Below are 24,097 nucleotides of genomic sequence, written 5' to 3' on the forward strand. Positions count from 1 at the left end.
GCTTTTTGTAGGACATTTTTGTTGGAATTGAATGCTGTCTTAAAATGTGTTTCTTAATTTCTGATTTTCCTCCTTTGTCTATTGACCCTGTAACATCATGGACACAGCTGCAAAAAATTACTATGGTGATATTTCCAATGGCAGTTGGGTGAGTAGACCATTATGTGAGTAAATACTAATGTGGACCAATATATTATTAGGCAGTCACACCAATTTATTCAACCCAGTGCCTACCATGATGTTATGGTTAAAGGGATCCTGTCATCGGAAAACATGTTTTTTTTTCGAAACGCATCAGTTAATAGGGCTACTCCAGCAGAATTCTGCACTGAAATCCATTTCTCAAAAGAACAAACAGATTTTTTTATATTCAATTTTGAAATCTAAAATGGGGCTAGACATTTTGTCAATTTCCCAGCTGCCCCTGGTCATGTGACTTGTGCCTGCACTTCAGGAGAGAAATGCTTTCTGGCAGGCTGCTGTTTTTCCTTCTCAATGTAACTGAATGTGTCTCAGTGGGACATGGGTTTTTACTATTGAGTGTTGTTCTTAGATCTACAAGGCAGCTGTTATCTTGTGTTAGGGAGCTGTTATCTGGTTACCTTCCCATTGTTCTTTTGTTTGGCTGCTGGGGGGGGGGGGAAGGGAGGGGGGGATATCACTCCAACTTGCAGTACAGCAGTAAAGAGTGATTGAAGTTTATCAGAGCACAAGCCATATGACTTGGGCAGCTGGGAAATTGACAATATGTCTAGCCCCATGTCAGATTTTAAAAAAAAAAAATATCTATTTGCTCTTTTGAGAAATGGATTTCAGTGCAGAATTCTGCTGGAGCAGCACTATTAACTGATGTGTTTTGAAAAAAATGTTTTTTCCCATGACAGTATCCCTTTAAAGGGGATGTTCTAAGGGGATGTTCTAAAACAGGTCATGTGACTAGAAAAATGTTCTCAATTGATTATATAGTGGGTAGTAATCTTCATAACTTCAAAAAGCCACAAGATGAGCTCTGCGTTTAGAAACCAATGACCCCATCCCCATCATTCACATTCTATACTCCATTGTCTCCTCTACTGGTCTAACCTGGACGACTGTAAGTGGCGAGGTTGCTGTCACTGTTTCCATTCCCAGAGGTGCAGCAGTTGATGGGGCATTCATTGTGATTATTTCCAGTGTTTGGCCAGGTATCTGCCAGCCATGGCTGAGTAGCAGGTTCCGAAATATTTAAGAGCCCAGGCCTAGAAGTAAATAAGTTTGAAGATGTTAGATAAGTGAAATATAATGAATCATAATTTTGCAACATAATGAATCGTTTATGAAAGTAGGCTGTGAAATCTAGAGTAGAAACCCCCCTGTGTTAATGGGGAACTATTATGAAAATTAAAATTTAATATAACCTCCATCACACTGAAATAAGAAACTTTCTAAATATAATCAATTAAATATTCTGCATTGTTTCTGAAATAATCAAGGTCATATTCACTATCCTTCTCTCAGCGTCTGTTTCTATTCATTCTGTCTTCATGCAGGAGTTGGGTGTCAGAAATTCATTGACAGATCCAATATATCTAATAGGGGGGCTCCTTTTGCTTAGAAGACGTATTAGAGCTCATTTAAATAACAAATTCCAGTACAAACAAAATCCAACAAAATAACTGCCTTTTGCACAAATCCTGCATATAGAGAGACAAGATGTCTGGTGATTTTAATAGAGTGAGCTCTAATACATCTTGTAGGCAAAATGAGCCCCCCCCCTATAAGATATATTGGATCTAACTGTCTCTGATACCCAACTCCTGCACGAAAAGAGAGAAACAGATGCTGAGAGAGGAAAAGTGAACATAAACCGGATTATTTAAGAAACAGTACAGAATATTTAATTGATTGTATTTAGAAAACTTCTTATTTCAGTATGCAGAGGCTTCTATTCATTCATTTTTTATTTTCTCGATAGTCCCCTTTCAAGTCAATCCATCTTGTCTGCCAGTTGGATCAATTCCATCAAAGTTTAGAAGTCTTGGAATTCTGCAAATAGAATGACTCATACTTTCAAATACTTAAAGTCAAAGTATAAAGGAACATTTTTATAAACTTTTATACACTTTGAGGGAAGTAGGCTTAGACAAAATAGCATCAACCCTAATTTTCCTAGTATTTTCAGGTATTTGGGTTCTAGTCCCAGTAGGTGGTTAAGCATTTAGAAATTGCCCCCATAAGCTCATAAGAAGTTTACAGATATATGAAAACATTGGGGTTCATTTATTTGCACTGCAAGAAAAGTCGTGCCTAGAATGCAGTTTATGTCCTGAACATTTATTTGGGTGCAATGTTTATAAAGATCCTATCAGTGCGTAGAATTTCATGATCTACTCAATGGCCTATGTGTGTCCCGGATAGTTCAAAGAAACACACATCAGATGACATATTAGGTAGTGGAAAGTAGAAGGCCTAGAACAATGCGAGCAAGGAATGGAGTTGTATTTCATAAAAACGAAGCCACATTTTAAGGAGAAGCCTCACAAAGAGAAGGCTGAGATTTATGATGGTTAAGATATATCAGAAATGCTTTGGATACCCATAAGCCATTTGGATTTGCAGCAAGAGAAATCCAAGGATTATACAGACACTACAGTTTTTAGAAACTTTTATAGCCTAGTAGAAATGAAACCCACATTTTACAGGTTTGCCTACAAATGCCTACAAAACTCACCGGAGACCCAATAAAGAGACAGATTCATAGGTAAAGACATGCTGCTGTGTTTGGCCCAACAGGGTCTCTAACAAAGGCCTTGAGCTTTGAGCCTATGAGTAAGTGCCCACCAGAAACGCATCAGGCTTAAGCATGTCCTAATTAGAGATGTCGCGAACTGTTCGCCGGCGAACTTGTTCGCGCGAACATCGGGTGTTCGCGCTCGCCGGAAGTTCGCGAACGTCGCGCGACGTTCGCCATTTTGGGTTCGCCATTGTTGGCGCTTTTTTTTGCCCTCTCACCCCAGACCAGCAGGTACATGGCAGCCAATCAGGAAGCTCTCCCCTGGACCACTCCCCTTCCCTATAAAAACCGAAGCCCTGCAGCGTTTTTTCACTCTGCCTGTGTGTGCTGAAGAGATAGTGTAGGGAGAGAGCTGCTGCCTGTTAGTGATTTCAGGGACAGTTGAAAGTTTGCTGGCTAGTAATCGTTTTGATACTGCTCTGTTATTGGAGGGACAGAAGTCTGCAGGGTTTGAGGGACATTTTAGCTTAGGTAGCTTTGCTGGCTAGTAATCTACCTTCTACTGCAGTGCTCTGTATGTAGCTGCAGTGGGCAGCTGTCCTGCTTCTGATCTCATCTGCTGACTGCTGCAATAACAGTAGTCCTTGTAAGGACTGCTTTTATTTATTTTTTTGTTGTTTTACTACTACTACTACTACTACTACTATAAGAGCCCAGTGCTATTAGTCTAGCAGTGTTGGGGAGTGGGACTGGTGTGCTAATCTGCTGCTCCTAGTAGTTCAGCAGCACCAACTTTAATTTTTTTTTTTTAATATTCATTTTTTTTTTATTTTACTTTTTTTTATTTTACTACCGCTGTAGTAGTGTATAAGTTGACCTTTTAGGCATTATTTGCCCTGTAGGCATTATTTGCACACTGTTTTCTTCAACCCGCCATCGAGCTGTGTGACCTTGTTCCCATTCTGTCTAAATATCCATAATATTACCGTCTCCAGAAAAAACACCGGAGTCACTTTTTTCAAGCAGCATTCATATATTTTACGTAATCCGTATCCACCGCTGTAGTAGTGTATACGTTGGCCTTGTAGGCATTATTTGCACACTGTTTTCTTCAACCCGCCATCGAGCTGTGTGACCTTGTTCCCATTCTGTCTAAATATCCATAATATTACCGTCTCCAGAAAAAACACCGGAGTCACTTTTTTCAAGCAGCCATAATATATTTTACGTAATCCGTATCCACCGCTGTAGTAGTGTATACGTTGGCCTTGTAGGCATTATTTGCACACTGTTTTCTTCAACCCGCCATCGAGCTGTGTGACCTTGTTCCCATTCTGTCTAAATATTGATAATATTATCGTCTCTAGAAAAACCACTTGAGTTACTTTTTTTCAAGCAGCATTCATATATTTTACGTAATCCGTATCCACCGCTGTAGTAGTGTATACGTTGACCTTGTAGGCATTATTTGCACACTGTTTTCTTCAACCCGCCATCGAGCTGTGTGACCTTGTTCACATTTTGTCTAAATATTGATAATATTATCGTCTCTAGAAAAACCACTTGAGTTACTTTTTTTCAAGCAGCATTCATATATTTTACGTAATCCGTATCCACCGCTGTAGTAGTGTATACGTTGACTTTGTAGGCATTATTTGCACAGTGTTTTCTTCAACCCGCCATCTAGCTGTGTGTATTATCGTTTCCAGAAAAACCAACTGAGTTTTTGTTGTTGTTGTTGTTTTTTAAAAATAATGCCAGGCAAAGGCAGGCCGCCACGCAGAGGCCGTGCTAGGGGCCGTGCTGCTATGCAATCCTGTGGCCCTAGCAAATTGCCCAGTTTTAAAAAGCCAATGACCCTGAACTCCCAAAATGCTGAAGAGGTAGTTGACTGGCTTACACAGCACACCCCATCCTCTACCGTTTCTAACTTTACCACAACATCCTCCTCATCCTCCACTGCTATGGCCACCCCACGTAACACTTCCTCCACCACCGGTGCCCCTTCTTCACTGGGGTCAGAGGAGTTATTTTCCAATGAGTTTCTTGAACTGAGTAATGCGCAACCATTATTGCCAGAAGAAGATGAAGGAGATGAGGACCTTACACCAGATTTAATTCTGGCAGAGAACACGATAGAGATGGACATAATGAGTGATGAGGAGGAGGTCCCCGCTGCTGCTTCCTTCTGTGATGTGTCAGAAGAAATTGATGCATCTGAGGAGAATGATGATGAGGAGATTGATGTTTTGTGGGTGCCTAGTAGAAGAGAGCAAGAGGAGGGTAGTTCAGATGGAGAGACGGAGAGTCAGAGAGGCAGTAGGAGAATAAGACTTAGAAGAAGCAGGGAGGACAGCCCGCAGGGATCAGTAGGGCAACAACATGTATCGGCACCTGTGTTCAGCCGGCCAACGCACCCGCCATTGCCGCCAATACCGCCAACTCCGCCAACTTCTACTGTTACCGCCAGATCGCACACTTCCAAAAAGTCAGCAGTGTGGGATTTTTTTAATGTGTGTGCCTCTGACAAAAGCATTGTAATTTGCAATGAGTGCAGTCAGAAACTGAGCCTTGGTAAGCCCAACAGCCACATAGGTACAACTTCTATGCGAAGGCACATGAGCGGCAAGCACAAAGCACTTTGGGAGCAACACCTCAAAGGCAACAGGCAAACTAAAAGCCACACTCCTTCTGGTCCAGCATCTTACTGCTCTACCTCTGCTCTCCTTGACCCGTCTGAACCACCCTCCACTCCGCCTTCCACCTTGACCACCTGTTCCCATTCCCAGTCATCTGCCACCAGCCAAGTTTCTGTGAAGGCCATGTTTGAGCGTAAGAAGCCAATGTCTGACTGTCACCCCCTTGCCCGGCGTCTGACAGCTGGCTTGTCTGCACTCTTAGCCCGCCAGCTTTTACCATACCAGCTGGTGGACTCTGAGGCCTTCCGCAAATTTGTAGCAATTGGGACACCGCAGTGGAAGGTACCCAGCCGCAATTTTTTTTCTAAAAAGGGAATACCACACCTGTACCAACATGTGCAGAGCCAAGTTACCGCATCTCTGTCACTTAGTGTTGGGCCAAAGGTCCATATGACTACTGACGCATGGTCCTCCAAGCATGGTCAGGGCAGGTATGTCACCTACACTGCCCACTGGGTGAACTTGGTAATGGCTGGGAAGCAGGGAATGGGTAGCTCAACAACAACAGTGGAGTTGGTGTCACCGCCACGGATTGCACGCGGTTCTGCCACCACCTCTACTCCTCCATCGCTCTCTACCTCGTCTTCTTCTTCTTCTTACTCTGCTGCTGGGTCCTCCTTCTCCTCCTCCACACCTGTGCACCCCCAGCTCCCCCTAGGCTATTCGACGTGCCAGGTACGCCGTTGTCACGCTGTCTTGGGGATGACGTGCCTGGAAAGCAAAAACCATACCGGATCTGTACTCCTGTCATCTCTGCAGTCACAGGCCGATCGGTGGCTGACCCCACACCAACTGCAGATCGGAAAAGTGGTGTGTGACAATGGAAGCAATCTGTTGGCAGCGTTGAGACTAGGCAATTTAACACATGTGCCCTGCATGGCACATGTGTTAAATTTAATAGTCCAACGTTTTGTCTCCAAGTACCCAGGATTCCAGGACGTTCTCACCCAGTCCAGAAAGGTGTCGGCCCATTTCAGACGTTCCTACACAGCCATGGCACGCCTTGCTGACATTCAGCAGCGCTACAACATGCCAGTCAGGCGTTTGATTTCTGACAGCCAGACTCGCTGGAATTCAACGCTCCTTATGTTGGAACGTCTGCTGCAACAACAAAGGGCCGTCAACGAGTACCTTTTTGAACTGGGTGGTAGGACTGGATCTGCACAGCTGGGGATTTTTTTCCCCCGTTACTGGGTGCTTATGCGCGATGCCTGCAGGCTCATGCGACCTTTTGAAGAGGTGACAAATATGGTCAGTCGCACCGAAGGCACCATCAGCGACCTAATACCCTTCGCTTTCTTCCTGGAGCGTGCCGTGCGACGAGTGACAGATGAGGCTGTAGACCAGCGTGACGAGGAGCTGGAAGCGCACGATTTCTGGTCGGAATCACCAGAACGAACCCAGGCACCTGCTGCAACGCAGGGAGAGGTGCCAGAAGTGGAGTCAGAGGAGGAAGGTGGCTTTGTGGAGGAGGAGGAGGAGGACCAACAGGAGCAGGCTTCCCAGGGGGCTAGTGGTGACCTTTTGGGGACCCCTGGTCTTGTACGTGGCTGGGGGGAGGAGACCGTGGATGATGCAGTCCTTGATAATGAGGAAGCGGAGATGGATAGCTCTGCATCCAACCTTGTGAGAATGGGGTCTTTCATGCTGTCATGCCTGTTGAAGGACCCCCGTATCAAGAGGCTTAAGGAGAAGGACCTGTACTGGGTCGCAACGCTACTAGACCCTCGGTACAAGCATAAAGTGTCAGAAATGTTACCAACATACCACAAGTCCGAAAAGATGCGGCATTTACAAACCAGCCTGCAAAACATGTTGTACAATGCTTTTAAGGGTGATGTCACTTCAGGAACTCATCAACATTCCAGGGGCAGAGGTGCCAGTAATCCTGCCACGAGCACACCTGCAAGGACAAAGCCCTTTGGCCAGTCTGTAACGTCAGACATGCAAATGTTTTTCTGTCCAAGGCAGCGCCACAACCCTTCTGGATCCACCCTCAAAGAACGCCTCGACCGGCAGGTAGCGGACTACCTGGCATTAACTGCAGATATCGACACTCTGAGGAGCGATGAACCCCTGGACTACTGGGTGCGCAGGCTTGATCTGTGGCCAGAGCTGTCACAATTTGCCATGAACCTCTTGTCTTGCCCAGCCTCAAGTGTGCTCTCAGAAAGGACCTTCAGTGCAGCAGGAGGGATTGTAACTGAGAAGAGAACTCGCCTAGGTCACAAAAGTGTCGATTACCTGACCTTTATTAAAATGAATGAGGGGTGGATCTCGGAGGGTTACTGCACGCCGGAAGACTTGTTCTGACTTCTATGCAGCTGTCCTTCTCTTCAAGCCTCATGACTCCACACACAGCTGTCCTTTAGCGTCCTCCTCCTCCCTCCGCCACCGTTACAAACTAGGGTGCAAACCCTACTGGTTTAATTTTTTCTGGCCTCTGTGCTTCAGTGGCTGCAACCAAAAAAATGCATATTTTCTGCATTTATATGGCATAATTTTTCTGGCCTCTGTGCTTCAGTGGCTGCAACCAAAAAAATTTATATTTTCAGCATTTATATGGCATAATTTTTCTGTCAACTGTGCTTCAGTGGCTGCGACCAAAAAAATGCATATTTTCTGCATTTATATGGCATAATTTTTCTGGCCTCTGTGCTTCAGTGGCTGCAACCAAAAAAATTTATATTTTCAGCATTTATATGGCATAATTTTTCTGGCAACTGTGCTTCAGTGGCTGCGACCAAAAAAATGACTATTTTCAGCATTTATATGGCATATTTTTTCTGGCCTCTGTGCTTCAGTGGCTGTGGCCAAAAAAACTGGGCAAACAATGCCTACAAGGTCAACGACGTTGACCTTGTAGGCATTGTTTGCCCAGTTTTTTGGCCACAGCCACTGAAGCACAGAGGCCAGAAAAAATATGCCATATAAATGCTGAAAATAGTCATTTTTTGCCATACGTTGACTCAACGTATATGGCAAAAAATGACTATTTTCAGCATTTACGTGACATATTTTTCTGGCAACTGTGCTTCAGTGGCTGCAACCAAAAAAACTGGGCAAACAATGTCTACAAGGTCAACGTATGGCGAAAAATTACTATTTTCAGCATTTATATGGCATATTTTTTCTGGCAACTGTGCTTCAGTGGCTGCGTCCAAAAAAACTGGGCAAACAATGTCTACAAGGTCAACGTATGGCGAAAAATGACTATTTTCAGCATTTATATGGCATATTTTTCTGGCAACTGTGCTTCAGTGGCTGCGTCCAAAAAAACTGGGCAAACAATGCCTACAAGGTCAACGTATGGCAGTTGTTTAAAGAGAACAGTAGATTACTAGCCAGCAAAGCTACCTAAGCTAAAATGTCCCTCAAATCCCTGCAGACTTCTGTCCCTCCAATACAGAGCAGTATCAAGCAGATTACTAGCCAGCAAACTTACTATCATCTGTCCCTGAAATCACTAACAGCTCTCCCCCTACACTATCTCTTCCAAGCACACACAGGCAGATTTTTCAGATACATTTTTGCCCTTGATCCCCCTCTGGCATGCCACTGTCCAGGTCGTTGCACCCTTTAAACAACTTTAAAATCATTTTTCTGGCCAGAAATGTCTTTTCTAGATGTTAAAGTTCGCCTTCCCATTGAAGTCTATGGGGTTCGCGAACCGTTCGCGAACCGCTCGCGTTTTTGCGCAAGTTCGCGAATATGTTCGCGAACTTTTTTTCCGACGTTCGCTACATCCCTAGTCCTAATAAAGATTTTCTACTTTTTATCCATCATCTGGGCTCCTTTTTCAAGCAACAGGCTATCCCGTTTTTGTTTCACTTATCCATATGGCCTTTGGACTAGGGGGTCTTTTTGGGATTTGACCACTGTGAATGATTTGTGATTTTATGGAATAAGAATCTTTGGAATTAACATTGATCTCTGAACTGTGTTTATTAAGTAGAGTTACACACCACAGCAACATAGTTTATTCACTGCCACCCTTATGCAATAAAAATTGTAAAATATTTTTGAATGCCAATTAAAGATTGATTCTATGCCATACCAATCCACTTAAAGGTGTCAGATATTAGGCTCAGCAAAGAAAAAACACACCGGCACACGAGGGATATAGTTTGCAAACTATATCCCTCGTGTGCCGGTGTGTTTTTTCTTTGCTGGATTTCGGGGTTGCCGTATCCTCCAAACACTGGGCACGGGGGTAAGCTGGCTATCTAAATAAAGGGTGTGCAAGGGCCTACCTAGTACATATTAGGCTAAGGGCAGACGGGCAGATTTGGGGAGATTTACCTGGCGACTAATCGCCTCTTCTTTCGGGCGACAATCTCCCCGAACTGCCTTCTTCCTGCCTTGCGCCTGCTTGAATGAGAAAACGCCAGTGCAATGCACTCGCGGCACTTCGATTTCCGAAATCACCGAAGTTGCCTCGTGAGGAAACAATAACTAACTGTACTTCAAATATCTTCAAATTCATATGACACAAAGATAGGGGAAGTTTAAAGGGCACTGGTATCATATAATTACTTAAGAGCTTTAGATGTTTCCAGCCGAGGTAAAGACATAAACAATGCCTGTAAGTGTGACCCGAAGGCTTTAGAAGCTTTTGGAGAGGATTTAGGAAAAACTTAATCTGCTCACCCTGGGGAATGGAAAATAGATCACTTATACAGCAAGATAAAAACAACATTTAAACCCAGTTCTGATAGCTAGGTAGTGTTTATTTTTATAGATTTCCTACTAGAGACATGTAGACTAAGCAATTTATAGGCAAAGCAGTAGCCAAACATTGGTTAGTGGAGCATATGGGCATGAAGCTGGGGTTCTATTTTTCAGCCTCACAATAAATATTATAATACAGGTATGGGACCTGTTATCCGGAAACCCGTTATCTAGAAACTTCTGAATTATTGAAAACATGTCTCCCAGACTAAATTTTATCCAAATATTCCAAATTTTTAAAAATGATTTCCTTTTTCTCTGTAATAATAAAACAGTTGAACTTAATCCCAACCAATATATAATTAATCCTTATTGGAGGCAAAACCAGCCTATTGGGTTTATTGATGTTTACATGATTTTCTAATAGGCTTAATGTATTAAGATCCAAATTATGGTAAGATCCGTTATCCTGAAAACCTCAGGTCTCAAGCATTCTGGATAACAGGTCCCGTACCTGTATTATTATTGCTAAACAGTGATGGGTGAATCTGACCCGTTTCCCACAAAAAAAATCACGAAACCGCGAAAATTCGCCAAAATGCATTGAATTGTATGGGCGTCAATTTTTTTTCACCCATTGGAGGCTACGGGCGTTATTTTTCTCATCACTACTGCTAAACCCCAAACTGTGACTTGCGGAAAAGGAGTGATTAGAGTCAGGTTTCTGTTATGGCCTCTCCTTGTAAAAATGAGTAACAATTAGCTACAAAATCAATACTTGGATCTTAAATAGAATAAATGAGCCTTGCGCAAGCATGTTTCTATGTGTTATCCTTAGACACATAATTACACTACAGCTGATGTTTATCTCTACACCTTGGCTAAACTAGGGCTTTAATTACTGATTATTAATTAAAAAAAAGCCTCTGTCAGATGCTGAGGGCTTGTCCAACCCCTCTCACATGTGTGATGGGCGAATTTCTCCCATCGCTTTGCTGAATAATTCGCGAATTGCCCGCAAAATGGCGGAAAATTCACAAAAAATCGTGACAACCGGAAAGTTTCACGAAAAAATCGTGAAAATCTGAAGATGTCACTAAAAAATCGCGAAAATCGGAAATTGTCATGAAAAAATCGTGAAAAATCGGAAATTGACGAAAAATTTGCTTGTGTAAATTTAGACACTGGCGTTAAAGTCAATGGCCGTCCGAACAGTGTTGACGATTGGCGATTTTGACGCAATCGACTTTTTGGACGAGCTTCCAAAATTTTTTGATGCCGGGGAAATTTAGCCGGCAAATTTTCATGGGAGATTTTGAATTTATTCGATGGCAGCGAAATCCGGAAATTCGCTGCAAATTTGTGCCAGCCGAATGTATTCGTCCATCACTATTATTATGTTCTTACTGTAATTGAAAAAGCGTTTGAATTCCTAGTATTAAACTATATAGTATAGCAGTGGCTGTCAAAGCTTTCAGTTCACTTCCAATTTGAAGGTCTGACGACTGGCTGGGCCCCCCTTAATGGTCAAACCTTCAGTCAAAGCTCATGAAATTAGGGAAATATTGGTGTATCAGTCATGAACACGTTCATTGCAAAATCTCACCCTAACTGACCTTCAATTTGGATTTCCAGGTGTATCTAGGACAGTAACTGACCATTCATGATGTCTGATTTTCTAATTAATATAGTTCATAATAGATACACCATCAGGACAGCTATAGTTTATTTGTGATGAAGTGAAACTTGCATATAACTGGCAAACCAAAACAGAAAATATGAAATATATCTCATAAGGAGCATGTTAGAGTTACTGTATCTGCTAAGGCCATAATGATTCTACTGCAAGTGAGACCTTCCTTCCTGGCTGAAGTGCTCCCTCTGCTGGTGATCCTATGATAATACTTTCCATTGCAACAAAAAATAAAAAATACCATTGTCTTTTATGCAGTAGCAATTGCACTTTAGATTTACTTCAATCCAAAGCAGCATCAAGTTTCTTTATCTGATTAAAATAATATGAATTTAAAGAACTGGGGAAGAATAATTCAACCCTTTTACAACTGGATATGGTGCAAGAAACATTTGAGAGATTCAGTAGATATAAGTCTGCGGCACATTGTTTCCCATAAACGGAGACAACAAAGGATCAGCAGAACGACACCAGGACAGACATATTTACTCACCTGCCTGCGCTGCTTACGGCTTCCCCTCCTCGCTGGTACGCCACTAAAATACATAAACATTCAATAGTATTAGCAATAACCAGCTGCATTATCCTGCATTTATATAATAAGAATAAATGACATATCCACAGTATAGGGATGAGCAAAAGATTACTGAGCCCCATCGTGTCCATAGAGACTACATATACCCGTATTACTAACCCCAGTAGGAAAGAAGTGATGAATCTCGAAGATTAAGAACAGAAGCAGAAAGTAAGACAGACAGTTCTGATGGATGATAAGTAACAAGGAATCAATCACACTGTGTGAGTGCAGAAGAATAACTGTAGGCCGTAAACCGTTTTTTTTTTCTCCTAAAAATGACTCCGAGGCACACGTGGCGTTTTGATTGGTGCTACTTTTTAGGGCAAAACAATATACAGCTATGTGACATGTTGTCCAGAATGCTAGGGACCTGGATTCATGCAGCTTAGTTACCATCAATTACTAATTTATTATTACAGAGAGAAAAAAAATATTATTTGATTATAATGGAGTGTATGGGAGATGGCCTTCCCGTAATTTGGGGCTTTATGGATAAGAGATTGACAGATAACAGATCTCGCTGTACCTACATTACTAAATAAACTGCATTTGTTTATTCTTATCTTCAACACGAGTCTGATAAAAGGAGACATAGTTGTTTCTACATATACAAAGCCAGACTTTACTTAAGGGCAGAGACAAACGGTCAGATTTGGCGAGTTTAGTCCCCCGGCGACAAATCTCCTCTTCTTCAGGGCGACTAATCTCCCCAACCTGCCTTCCCGCCGGCTAGAATGTAAATCGTCGGCAGGGTATGGCACTAGGAGCTCGTTTTCTGAAGTTGCCTCGTAAGGAAACTTCGGGCAATCTTGTAAAACGAAGCGATCTGAGTGCCATCCCGTCGGTGATTTACATTGTAGCCGGCGGGAAGGCAGTTTGGGGAGATTAGTCGCCCCAAAGAAGAGGATATTTGTCACCGGCCGACTAATCTCCCCCGAATCTGACCGTGTGTGAAACGATGAGCTGTGCTCAGTTAGTTCCTCCATTGTCTCACTGGGGATTAATCTGGGAGGGAGAATCAGGCTAAATATCTTCTCCTTCAACAAAAGCCAATTACGTTTTTCTGGCAGGAGATGAAAGATTAAGTCGGGACATTTCAGTAACCATCCGGGCCTGCAGGTTGAGCGGTCGAAATCGGGACTGTCCCGCGAAAAATGGGAGGTATGCTCATGTGCCTTCCTCCACCCGCCCTTCATTAATACAGCAGTGCCGAACCCCGCAGCACTGTAGAAGCACAGGTCAGCCCATAGGGGATAATTGTGGGGCAAGGGAAAAAATGCATAGGGGCAGATTCACTAAAGGGAGAAGTGTCTAATGCTAGCGACTTTTCACCAGCGTTATCATCCGCAGGGACATCGCCAATTCACCAACAGGCGCAGGCGTCAATTCACTAGCGAAAGAGACCGTCGCTAACGTTTGTTCGCACTCTATTGCCAGGCGACTTTTTGTTCTGGCTAAAGGTCGTTACAACGCGAATTCAGTAACGTGCGTATTTTACTGAACCTCTTTCGCCAAAGTTCACTTCGCCACCTCAGACCAGGCGAAGTGCTACAAAGCCGCAAGATCTTCCTCAATCTTCAGTCACTTACATCATATCCTGTGAGCCGAAAATGCATTAAAGTTCATTAAACACTTGCGTCTTTTCCTTTTTGAAGCTGGATTGGCTGCAAAAGTCCTGAAAAACTTTTTCGGGTAACCAATTTTCCCCAGACATTTTCAAACATATGGAACATTCATTTTACAGTTGGCTCATGTGTAGGGCATTATATTAACTCTCTTGTCTTTATTAAGGTTCCCTGGACTTGTGTAATAAAAAGTGGTAACTTCACTTCACCACTAGTGAATTTTCGCTAGGCACAAACGAACGCTAACGCATCTTCACTATGAAATGCTCGCACCGCCGAAGTAACGCTAGTGAAAAGTCGCCAGCATTGGGCGCAACTTCACATATTAGTGAATTAGCGTATTGGTAGCGCCTGGTGAAGTGGTGCGATATGTGTGAAGCGGTCGCTGGCGACAATTCACCCTTTTGTGAATCTGCCCCATACACTTTGCAACTTGCCCCGCCATCAGTAAATCAGGTAATGATTAATAACGGTAAAACACTGCCACGTTTCTATTAGGGATGCACCAAATCCAGTGGTGAGAAGTGGAAAACATTTTTTTAATTCCTTGTTTTGTGACAAAAAGTCACGCAATTCCCCTTTACTTTGCATATGCAAATTAGGCTTTGGTTCGACTGAGCAGAAGGATTAGGCCGAATCCTGCTGAAAAATGCTGAATCCCAAACAGTATCCCGAACCGAATCCTGGATTTGGCGCATTCCGTAGTTTCTATTACAGGTATGGGATCCCTTATCCAGGAACCCTTTATCCAGAAATTTCCGAATTACGCGTCCCATAGACTCCATTATAATCAAGTGATCTGTATCTTTAAAAAGTATTTCCTTTTTCTGTGTAATAATAAAACAGTACGTTGTACTTGACCCCAACTAAGATATAATTAATCCTTATTGGAAGCAAAACCAGCCTATTGGCTTTATTTAATGTTTACATGATTTTCTAGTAGACTTAAAGGACCAGTAACATAATTTTTTTTTTTTTTTTTTAATTAGTTTCTACTTAACGGGAAAAAAAAGCCACCAAGGCAGTTTTAACCTTAAATTCGCAAAGACTTTATAAAGAAATTACTTACCGATTCTCTGCTTGTGCTCCTCTACAGGGCGACGATCCATTGTGCGGCGCTAGATTTCTCCTCCTAATAGAAGGCAGGGAGGAGAAATCGAGCGCCGCACAATGGATGGCAAGCAGAATTGGTAAGTAATTTCTCAATAAAGCCTTTGCAAATTTAAAGTTAAAACTGACTTGCTGTTTTTTTTCCCGTTAAGTAGAAACAAATTAAAAAAAAAAATGATGTTACTGGTCTTTTAAGGTATGCAAATCCAAATTCTGGATACACATTCACACGTAAATAGGATTCCCACCCCCTGAGATGTCAGCTCCTGTGTCCAATTGGAATTTTAAATAGTGATGGGCGGATAAATCCACCCTGCACACATTTGCGACAAATTTCCACGTTCCGCTGCCACCAAATAAATGTGCAACTTTCCAGCGTAAATTCGCAGGTGAAAATTCGCCAGCGTCAATTTCCGGTTTTCAAGTTTTTTTCGTGAAAACTTTCGAATTGCTCCGTTTTTTCAGGAAAACATTTAAATTACACGATTTTTTTCGTGAACATGTTAGAATTTCACTATTTTTTTTGCAAACTTTTAGATTTCACGATTTTTGTGCGGATTTTTCGCAAATTTTTTTGCTGTTTCTTGAATTTTGCAGGAAATTTGCAGATTTTTCGGAGAAGCGAAATGGGAGACATTCACCCATCACTAATTTTAAAGTCTCCCATTGAAATAAGAACCCACACGGATCATTCTAACTGTAATGCGAAGATTCATATTTTAATATTCAGTCGAACGCACGGTTGGCAGAAAATAATAAATGCTATAAATGCGAGCGGGGCGTCAAATGAAAGAAATAACTGCTGGATATTGTTAGTGACGGCTCCATTCCTCCACATCATAATTGGAGTTTTATTAGAAATGGTTATTTTATTTTTTAAGGCATGCTATACACAGAAAGGGTTAAAGGGATTAATACAGGGTAGGGGAATGTTGATGGATTCCGTAGCTATGCATTTTCTAACTAGGAATGCGTTGAAAAGGAAGTCAAATTGGTCTCTTTAGAAGAATTCCAAGGCGGGAGGCTGCAGAGCAGAGATAACTGCCGCCAGTGATTACAATAACAGGATTAAGACTAAGAGGCAGCGTTCAATCTCTCACTGAAGTTAAAGCCAAGAAGGGGAGGCAGCCACCGAAGACGCCTAGTGAAATGCCGGTTTAGCGCAAAACTGAAATAATCTCATTCGGCAGGAAAAAATGTTTATGGTTTCCAAAATGTTATACAATTAACAGGGATATTCCTTGCAAGGTCCTAGGAAAATTGGAGTAGCAGACAGGTCTACAAGCCAATCACGTGGCATTAACCAGGGCCTGATGGGAAATATATTTATAATATAATTATAATATATAAGGGGTGGTTCACCTTTAAAGGGATCCTGTCATCGGAAAACATTTCTCAAAAGAGCAAACAGGTTTTTTATATTCAATTTTGAAATCTAAAATGAGGCTAGACATTTTGTCAATTTCCCAGCTGCCCCAAGTCATGTGACTGGTGCCTGCACTTTAGGAGAGAAATGCTTTCTGGCAGGCTGCTGTTTTTCCTTCTCAATGTAACTGAATGTGTCTCAGTGGGACATGGGTTTTTACTATTGAGTGTTGTTCTTAGATGTTCCAGGCAGCTGTTATCTTGTGTTAGGGAGCTGCTATCTGGTTACCTTCCCATTGTTCTTTTGTTTGGCTGCTGGGGGGGGAGGGAGGGGGTGATATCACTCCAACTTGCAGTACAGCAGTAAAGAGTGATTGAAGTTTATCAGAGCACAAGTCACATGACTTGGGGCAGCTGGGAAATTGACAATATGTCTAGCCCCATGTCAGATTTCAAAATTTAATATAAAAAAAATCTGTTTGCTCTTTTGAGAAATGGATTTCACTGCAGAATTCTGCTGGAGCAGCACTATTAACCGATTCATTTTGAAAAAAATATTTTTCCCATGACAGTATCCCTTTTAATATAACTTTTATTATGTTCTCTAGAACGTCTAATTTAAAGAAACTTTTCAATTGGTTTTCATTATTTATTTTTTTATAGTTATTTGTCTTTTTCTTTTGACTCTTTGCAGCATTCAAATGGGCGTTGCTGACCCCTCCTAAATCAAATGCTCTGTAAGGCTACAAGTGTATCATTATTGCTACTTTTTATTGTTCATCTTTCTATCCAGGCCTCTCCTATTCATATTCCAGTCTCTTGTTCAAATCAATGCATGGTTGCTAGGGGAATTTGAACACTAGTTACCAGTTCCTGCAAGTTCACGAAACGGCAAAAAATTTGTTTGAAATCGAAAAAATCACGAAATTCTAACGTTTTCACTCAAATTCGGGAAATTCGAATGTTTACACGAAAAAATTGTGAAATTCGAATGTTTTACACTAAAAAAATCGTGAAATTGAAAGTATTCACTAAAAAAAATTGTGAAATTTGAACATTTTCACGAATAAAATCATGAAAATCGGAAATTGACGCAAATGTATTCGCCAGCGACGAAACACGGAAATTCGCCTCAAATTCATTCCAGGCGAATTTATTTGATCATCACTAGTTACCAGATGGCAAATTGAAGAACTGCTGAATAAAAAGCTCAAAATAACTCAAAAAGCTTTAAGAATTAAAAAGGAAAACAAATTGCAAATTGCCTCAAAATATCGCTCTTTACGACATACTAAAAGGAGAACAACCCCTTTAAATCTTCAAAAAGTTGTGAACATCTGTCCTGGTTCTATAGCAACCTCTCAAAAAATGTATATGAATGATTAATGCACATGTCTAATTGGTTGCCGGTTCTAATAAAGGGAATGCAAACCCTATAGTTTATTTTTAACTATTTTTATGCAAAATTGTATTTTAGTGAACCTTGAATTTTTTTTTCAGTACTTAAAGGTACAGTTTGTCTGGGGTCTAAACTAATCAACAAAGTCAGCTCTCCTGGGTGAGGACAGTCAGTGAGTGGCTGGCCCCTGGTTACAGCCTTTACATTAGATAACAAAGGCAGCACAGAAAGTGGGTATGTGAAGTACTGGCTCCACCTTCTGGTTAGCACAGAGTACTGCAAAAAGAAAAAACCCTATGATACACATGGCTTTATATAATATTCAAATCTAGCAACCTTTAGTCCACAGGTGTGATGATGATGATGTCTAGATAAAGTTTGATCCATCTGCATTTTCTTATTTGTAATTAGCGGTACAAAATTACCTTAAAGGGGTTGGTCACCTTCCAAGCACTTTTTTCAGTTGAGTTGTTTTCAGATAGTTCACCATAAACACAGACTTTTTTCAATTGCTTTCCATCTATGACTTTTTACCGTTCTTCCAAAATTTAAGTTTAAATTGTTAAATGTTCCTGTCTCTAGTGTTTCAGTCTGGCAGGCCAGTGATCCAGGAACTAGAGTCCTGTGCGGGTCCATTTTTTAAAACCAGTGGCGGGCCAAGCCAAAGCAAAGCCCTAGGCGACCGGGGCGGCCACAGCGCTCCCCTCCGTGCTCTACTCCGTGCTCACTCCTGGACACATTGTGCGAACACATGCGCAGATCGCCGGAGGGGAGGGTGTTAGAGCGCTGGAGGGGATGGAGGTAGGGAGGCAGAGGAAAGGGACAGAGGGGAGAGGTGTGAGGCGGGGAAAGCGACTGAGGGGAGGGAGGCGGGGAAAGTGACTGAGGAGAGATGGGGTAAATAGCTTGAGGGGAGGGAGGCTGGGAGGAGTGCCGGAGGAGTGGGAGCAGCGAACATGGACTAGTTCAGGCCCTGTTTGAAACCTGTACCCGACCTGTACCTGCAATCCACAACCCGGACCTGCAACCAGCATTTTTACCCTCTTGGACCCGCTACCTGACCCACAAGTACCTTATCCGCAGCCCAGACCCGCGACTCGCTGACCATCAAGAATCAGGAAGTGCTGTTATTGTAAACAGGACGTGACATCATCGGAAGTAGGCGTGATGTGAAAAAAAGGAGTAAAACAGGAAGTGCTGTCATTGTAAACCGGAAGTGACCCACAGGTGTTTGTGGGCAACCTGCGGGTACCTGACCCGCTGAAGGACTCTACCAGGAACATTCTGAATTGTTACAATTTGCTACAATTAGTTGATACAATTAGTTGATCCATTTCTCAGCAGCATTTCTGGAGTATTAGCAACTATTGTATCAATTCTAACAGCTGCCTGTAATGAAACTCAGGGATTCTGCTCAGCAGGGACAAAGATAACAAATGTATCAACTAAATGTATCAATTTAGAACAGTTATAGGGTCGGCGACCTCCCCCTTCCCGAGCTGCTTTAGAAGGTGAAAAATGAAACTTTACACCCCAATATAAGAAAAACGGCCACAAAAAGAAAATTGAAAGTAATTGGAAAAAGCCTTTATCTTTCTGAAACCAACTGAACTGAAAAAAAAGTGTTTAAAGGTAAACAACCCTTTTAATTTGTAATAAATGTTTCCTTCATCTTTAAGTTACAACATTTCAAAGTAACCAATCAGCAATTTAGTATAGTGCTGTTTGACAACTGATTGTAATTATCTGATTGGTTACTGTTACTGGGCTGTTAGCAAATAAACCAATGAGACACAGGTAATTCCATTTATGGAAAGATCTCTTATCCGGAAAACACCAATTTCCATGCATTCTGCATAACAGATCCTATACTGTATACATCTTATTAATGAATGTGGTTTATTGGAAGTGTCATACATGAAAAAACAAAATACAATCTGGATATAGCCGACGTCATGCTGTTATAGGAAGGGACAGAAAGATTAAAGAGCAGGAACAGAACATTATGGTGAGACAAACATATAATATAAGGCACAAGCCACAGACAGAGAAGGGAGAGAAGTGCAAATATGTACCTGTTGGTGTGAAGGTAAAAGACGGGACTGAAAAATCAAAGGAAAAAAAAAGACAACTGGTTATTAAGCTGAAGAAAGGGAACATATCACATTAGTACAAGTCAGGCCAACATACAGTCAATCCAACATGAACAAGCAGCTTTAGAAGAAGTGACATTCAGTACAGTGGCTGCACTCATAGAACCTTTCAGGCTACACTGGTTGTATATGGAATTAATGGCCATTCGCTAGGAGTCCAGTTATCAAACATGGAACTTGCACTATATAAGAGAATGCTTTGTTGTTCTTACCAATGTTTCTTCTAATCCATATGAGTAGCAGTGGGCCCCAAAATCACTGTAGTCCCCCCACATTGCACATACAGACATGCTGGAGACACGGGGGTTCTCATGCAAATATTATAGGGCTGACAGGGTTCTAAACATGGCCAGTACATCTCTGCTAGGCAAGCAGCACTATCTACACCCTGTTTTTCTTAAAGTTTTACTGCCACAGGTGAATGCAATAGCCATACATATATGGACAGGCAGAAAGAAAAATATTGATAGATAGATAGATAGATAGATAGATAGATAGATAGATAGATAGATAGATAGATAGATAGATAGACAGATGGTGAGAGAGAGAGAGAGAGAGAGAGAGAGAGAGAGAGAGAGAGAGAGAGAGAGAGAGAGAGAGAGAGAGAGAAATAGATAGATAGAGAGAAAGAGAGAGATAGGTAGATAGATAATAGAGAAAGAAATAGCGATAGACAGATAGATAGATAGATAGATGATAGATAGATAGATGATAAATAAAGAGAGAGATAGATAATAGAGAGGGAGGGAGAGAGAGAGAGAGAGAGAGAGAGAGAGAGAGAGAGAGAGAGAGAGAGAGAGAGAAATAGATAGATAGAGAGAAAGAGAGAGATAGGTAGATAGATAATAGAGAGAGAAATAGCGATAGACAGATAGATAGATAGATAGATAGATAGATAGATGATAGATAGATAGATAGATAGATAGATAGATAGATGATAAATAAAGAGAGAGAGATAGATAATAGAGGGAGAGAGAGAGAGAGAGAGAGAGAGAGAGAGAGAGAGAGAGAGAGAGAGAGAGAGAGAGAGAGAGAGAGAGAGAGAGAAATAGATAGAGAGAAAGAGAAAGAGAGAGATAGGTAGGTAGATAGATAGATAATAGAGAGAGAAATAGCGATAGACAGACAGATAGATAGATAGATAGATAGATAGATAGATAGATAGATAGATAGACAGACAGATAGATAGATGATAGATAGATAGATAGATAGATAGATAGATAGATAGATAGATAGATAGATGATAAATAAAGAGAGAGAGATAGATAATAGAGGGAGAGAGAGAGAGAGAGAGAGAGAGAGAGAGAGAGAGAGAGAGATAGTAAGATAATAGATAGATAGATAGATAGATAGATAGATAGATAGAAGAGATAAGAGACTTCAATGCAGAGAACTTTATATAGAGAACTCCCTGTTCTCCCCTTATGCCGCCCATTGTGTCTTCACTATGTCTCGCACTGATTAGGCCTCTCTTTTTCATATCCCATTTTATTTGTGTGTATAAAAAAAGAAGAATCTGCTCATCCCATTCAGGCCACATTACTAGCTGATGAGAATGAATATAAACAAAACGCTGCCTTCATCTCCCCCCGATTCACAGAGTGTCCTTCATTTGTAGCAGAGCGGACCCCGTCTCAGGAATCCCATTGTGCTTTCTCTTTTCACACACTCAATGCAATGAAGCTCCAGCCAAAATAAAAAAACAGCCCTTGTAACACAAGGCATCATAAAAATAGGTGCTTTTAACTGCTGCCCTATTCAAGCAGGAAGGACACGATGGGTTAAAAAAATACGTGAAAGGTCAATAGATTTTTTTTTGTTGTTGTTTGACCAGACTATGTAAACACTGTTTGGTTCTTAGAGAAAAAGCAACAATTAAATGAAAAGAGGTGTGAGTTAATGAAATCACGTAGCAGCCAATTAGGGGGTGACTACATTCCTGCCAATCCCGTTTATATCCCCACATGACAACCTTACAGAAAGACCTGCCGGATACTGTGATGTAAGAATGTTCCTCAGCAGTGGAATAACAACAGCTGTCTGTGTGCCATGGAACCCAGCCAAAGGCACATAAGGTTTGCTCCTAGATTGTAAGCCCTTATGGCCAGGGCCCTGAGACCTCATGCTGCTGCTGAATCTGTTTTGAATGTGCTGTATAGCAGGGGTCCCCAACTGCCAGGCCTCAGCCCAGAACCGGGCCACGAATGGCCTTGAACTGGGCCGCCGAGCCTAGCGACCAATTAACGATGCATCCGAATTGGACGCTGGTGCGCCGAATTGGACGCCGATCCCTGCCGTACCCCTCCCACCTCCCCCCTACCGGTCCAAAAAAATTGCCTCTACACCAGTCCCAAGGACAAAAAACGTTGGGGACCGCTGCTCTATAGTAATACGTCAGAGGAAATTAATTATTTAGCAATTAGAATTCAAGTGACCTTTCATCACACAAATACAAGCACGGTTCTATTTATTTTGGTTTGGCCAAATCTTTTATCACAGATTCAGGATTCACCCAGATCCCAAAGATCCCCAAGACCAAGTCTTCATCGCAGATTTTTATTTTACCTTTTTTTAGCAACAGTTTGATAAATCTCAAAATTAAATAAAAAATTATAGTTTTTCCATGACCACAGTTTTTTTGCCACAACATTCCCAAACCAATGGACAATATCAGAACTCGAATATTAAGAAATCAGCCCCAATGGTCTCCTAATTTATAGTAGAAATATCATCATTCTGATTGGCCAAACTGGCCCACTAAACAAGCTCAGTTTCCTGTGTGTGGCCAAAACCATGAATTCTTATAGGGATATTATTTGTTATCTGTGAGTTTATGAGTAGCACAATTAAGGGGAGCACAGCGTTGGGATGTCATTTTTTTACCCCACTAGCCTGGCATTGGCCCAAAAGCTCTTGACTCACTCAATCATATTTTTATAGATTGGAATATTTGGTGCAAGTGCCCATTGGCTGCTTGGCCTGTCTTACCCCTTACTACATGAAACTGCCCAGCTGCCAGACTTATAAAAGTAAAAAAATTTAAAATATATGTCAATAAATATGTGTCATACCTTTACGGATCCCTGCATATGAACTGGTGAGCCCATTGCGTTTCTTTCGGTGCCGGTATAACCAGATACTAAATACCATTAGGATTATCCAGCAGGCGGCACCAATCCCTGCAATGAAAGCCGGCTGCTTCACCACATCTGATATCTGCTGGGCCAGGCTGACTTGATCCCCTGGAGGCACCGGGTTTCCAAAGGAATCTGTAGGATAAAGAGATTCAGAGATAAAATGCTTATTTCAGGGGTCCTCAATTTTTTTTTTACCTGTGAGCCACATTCAGATAAAAAAAAGAGTTGGGGAGCAACTTAAGCATGAAAAATGTTCCTCTGTGGTGCAAAATAAGGGTTGTGATTGACCATTTGGTAGCTCCTAAGTGGACTGGCAGCCTACAGGAGGCTCTGCTTGGCACCTGGTTTTTATGCAACAAAAACTTGCATCCAGGACAGGATTTCAAAAATAAGCACCTGCTTTGAGGCCACTGGAAGCAACATCCAAGGGGTCGGAGAGCAACATGTTGCCCGTCAAGGCCAGGCACCAGAGATCAGATACAATTACACCTACAGGCTTGAAGGATGTCATGAAATGTCATGAAGCCAAAGCAACTAGTGACAATAAGGGCAGAGACACACGGTCAGATTTGGGGAAACAAATCTTCATTCTAGCCTTCCCGCCGGCTAGAATGAAAATTGTCAGCGGGATTGCACTTGGAGTGCTTAGTCTTCCGAAGTTTCCTCGTGAGGCAGGGGAAGGCAGTTCGGGGAGATTAGTCGTCCCGAAGAAGAGGAGATTTGTCTCCCCAAATCTGACCGTGTGTCTCTGCCCTTCACTATTTGCTTTGGCTTCATGACATTTCATGACATCCTTCAAGCCTGTAGGTGTAATTGTATCTGATCTCTGCCCTAAAAGTGTCCTAAAAGAGTTTTTTTTGATCTGATAGTACTTTTATTGCCATATACTGTAGGGTTTTCCATCTAAAGATTTGTAAAGGTCTTTCAGCTGGAGATAAGGTGTCATCCATGAAGC

At 41.9% G+C, this 24,097-nt stretch overlaps 1 protein-coding gene across 3 annotated transcripts in view; it reads right to left on the reverse strand.

Annotated features, from left to right (window-relative positions):
• Window positions 1–24,097, reverse strand: part of robo1.S (roundabout guidance receptor 1 S homeolog) — a 289,278-nt gene that overhangs the window by 20,026 nt on the left and 245,155 nt on the right. For 2 of the 3 annotated variants that reach the window (XM_041583366.1, XM_018248846.2), the window contains 4 exons: window positions 23,077–23,274; window positions 19,928–19,954; window positions 12,270–12,312; window positions 1,084–1,238 (listed from right to left, as the gene is read on the reverse strand). In XM_041583366.1, the coding sequence (XP_041439300.1) occupies window positions 1,084–1,238; window positions 12,270–12,312; window positions 19,928–19,954; window positions 23,077–23,274 (423 nt within the window). The remainder of the gene's footprint in view (window positions 1–1,083; window positions 1,239–12,269; window positions 12,313–19,927; window positions 19,955–23,076; window positions 23,275–24,097) is intronic. The other variant, XM_018248847.2, reaches the window with a different exon arrangement.

Source organism: Xenopus laevis, chromosome 2S, assembly GCF_017654675.1.
Source record: "Xenopus laevis strain J_2021 chromosome 2S, Xenopus_laevis_v10.1, whole genome shotgun sequence".
NCBI lineage: Eukaryota > Metazoa > Chordata > Amphibia > Anura > Pipidae > Xenopus > Xenopus laevis.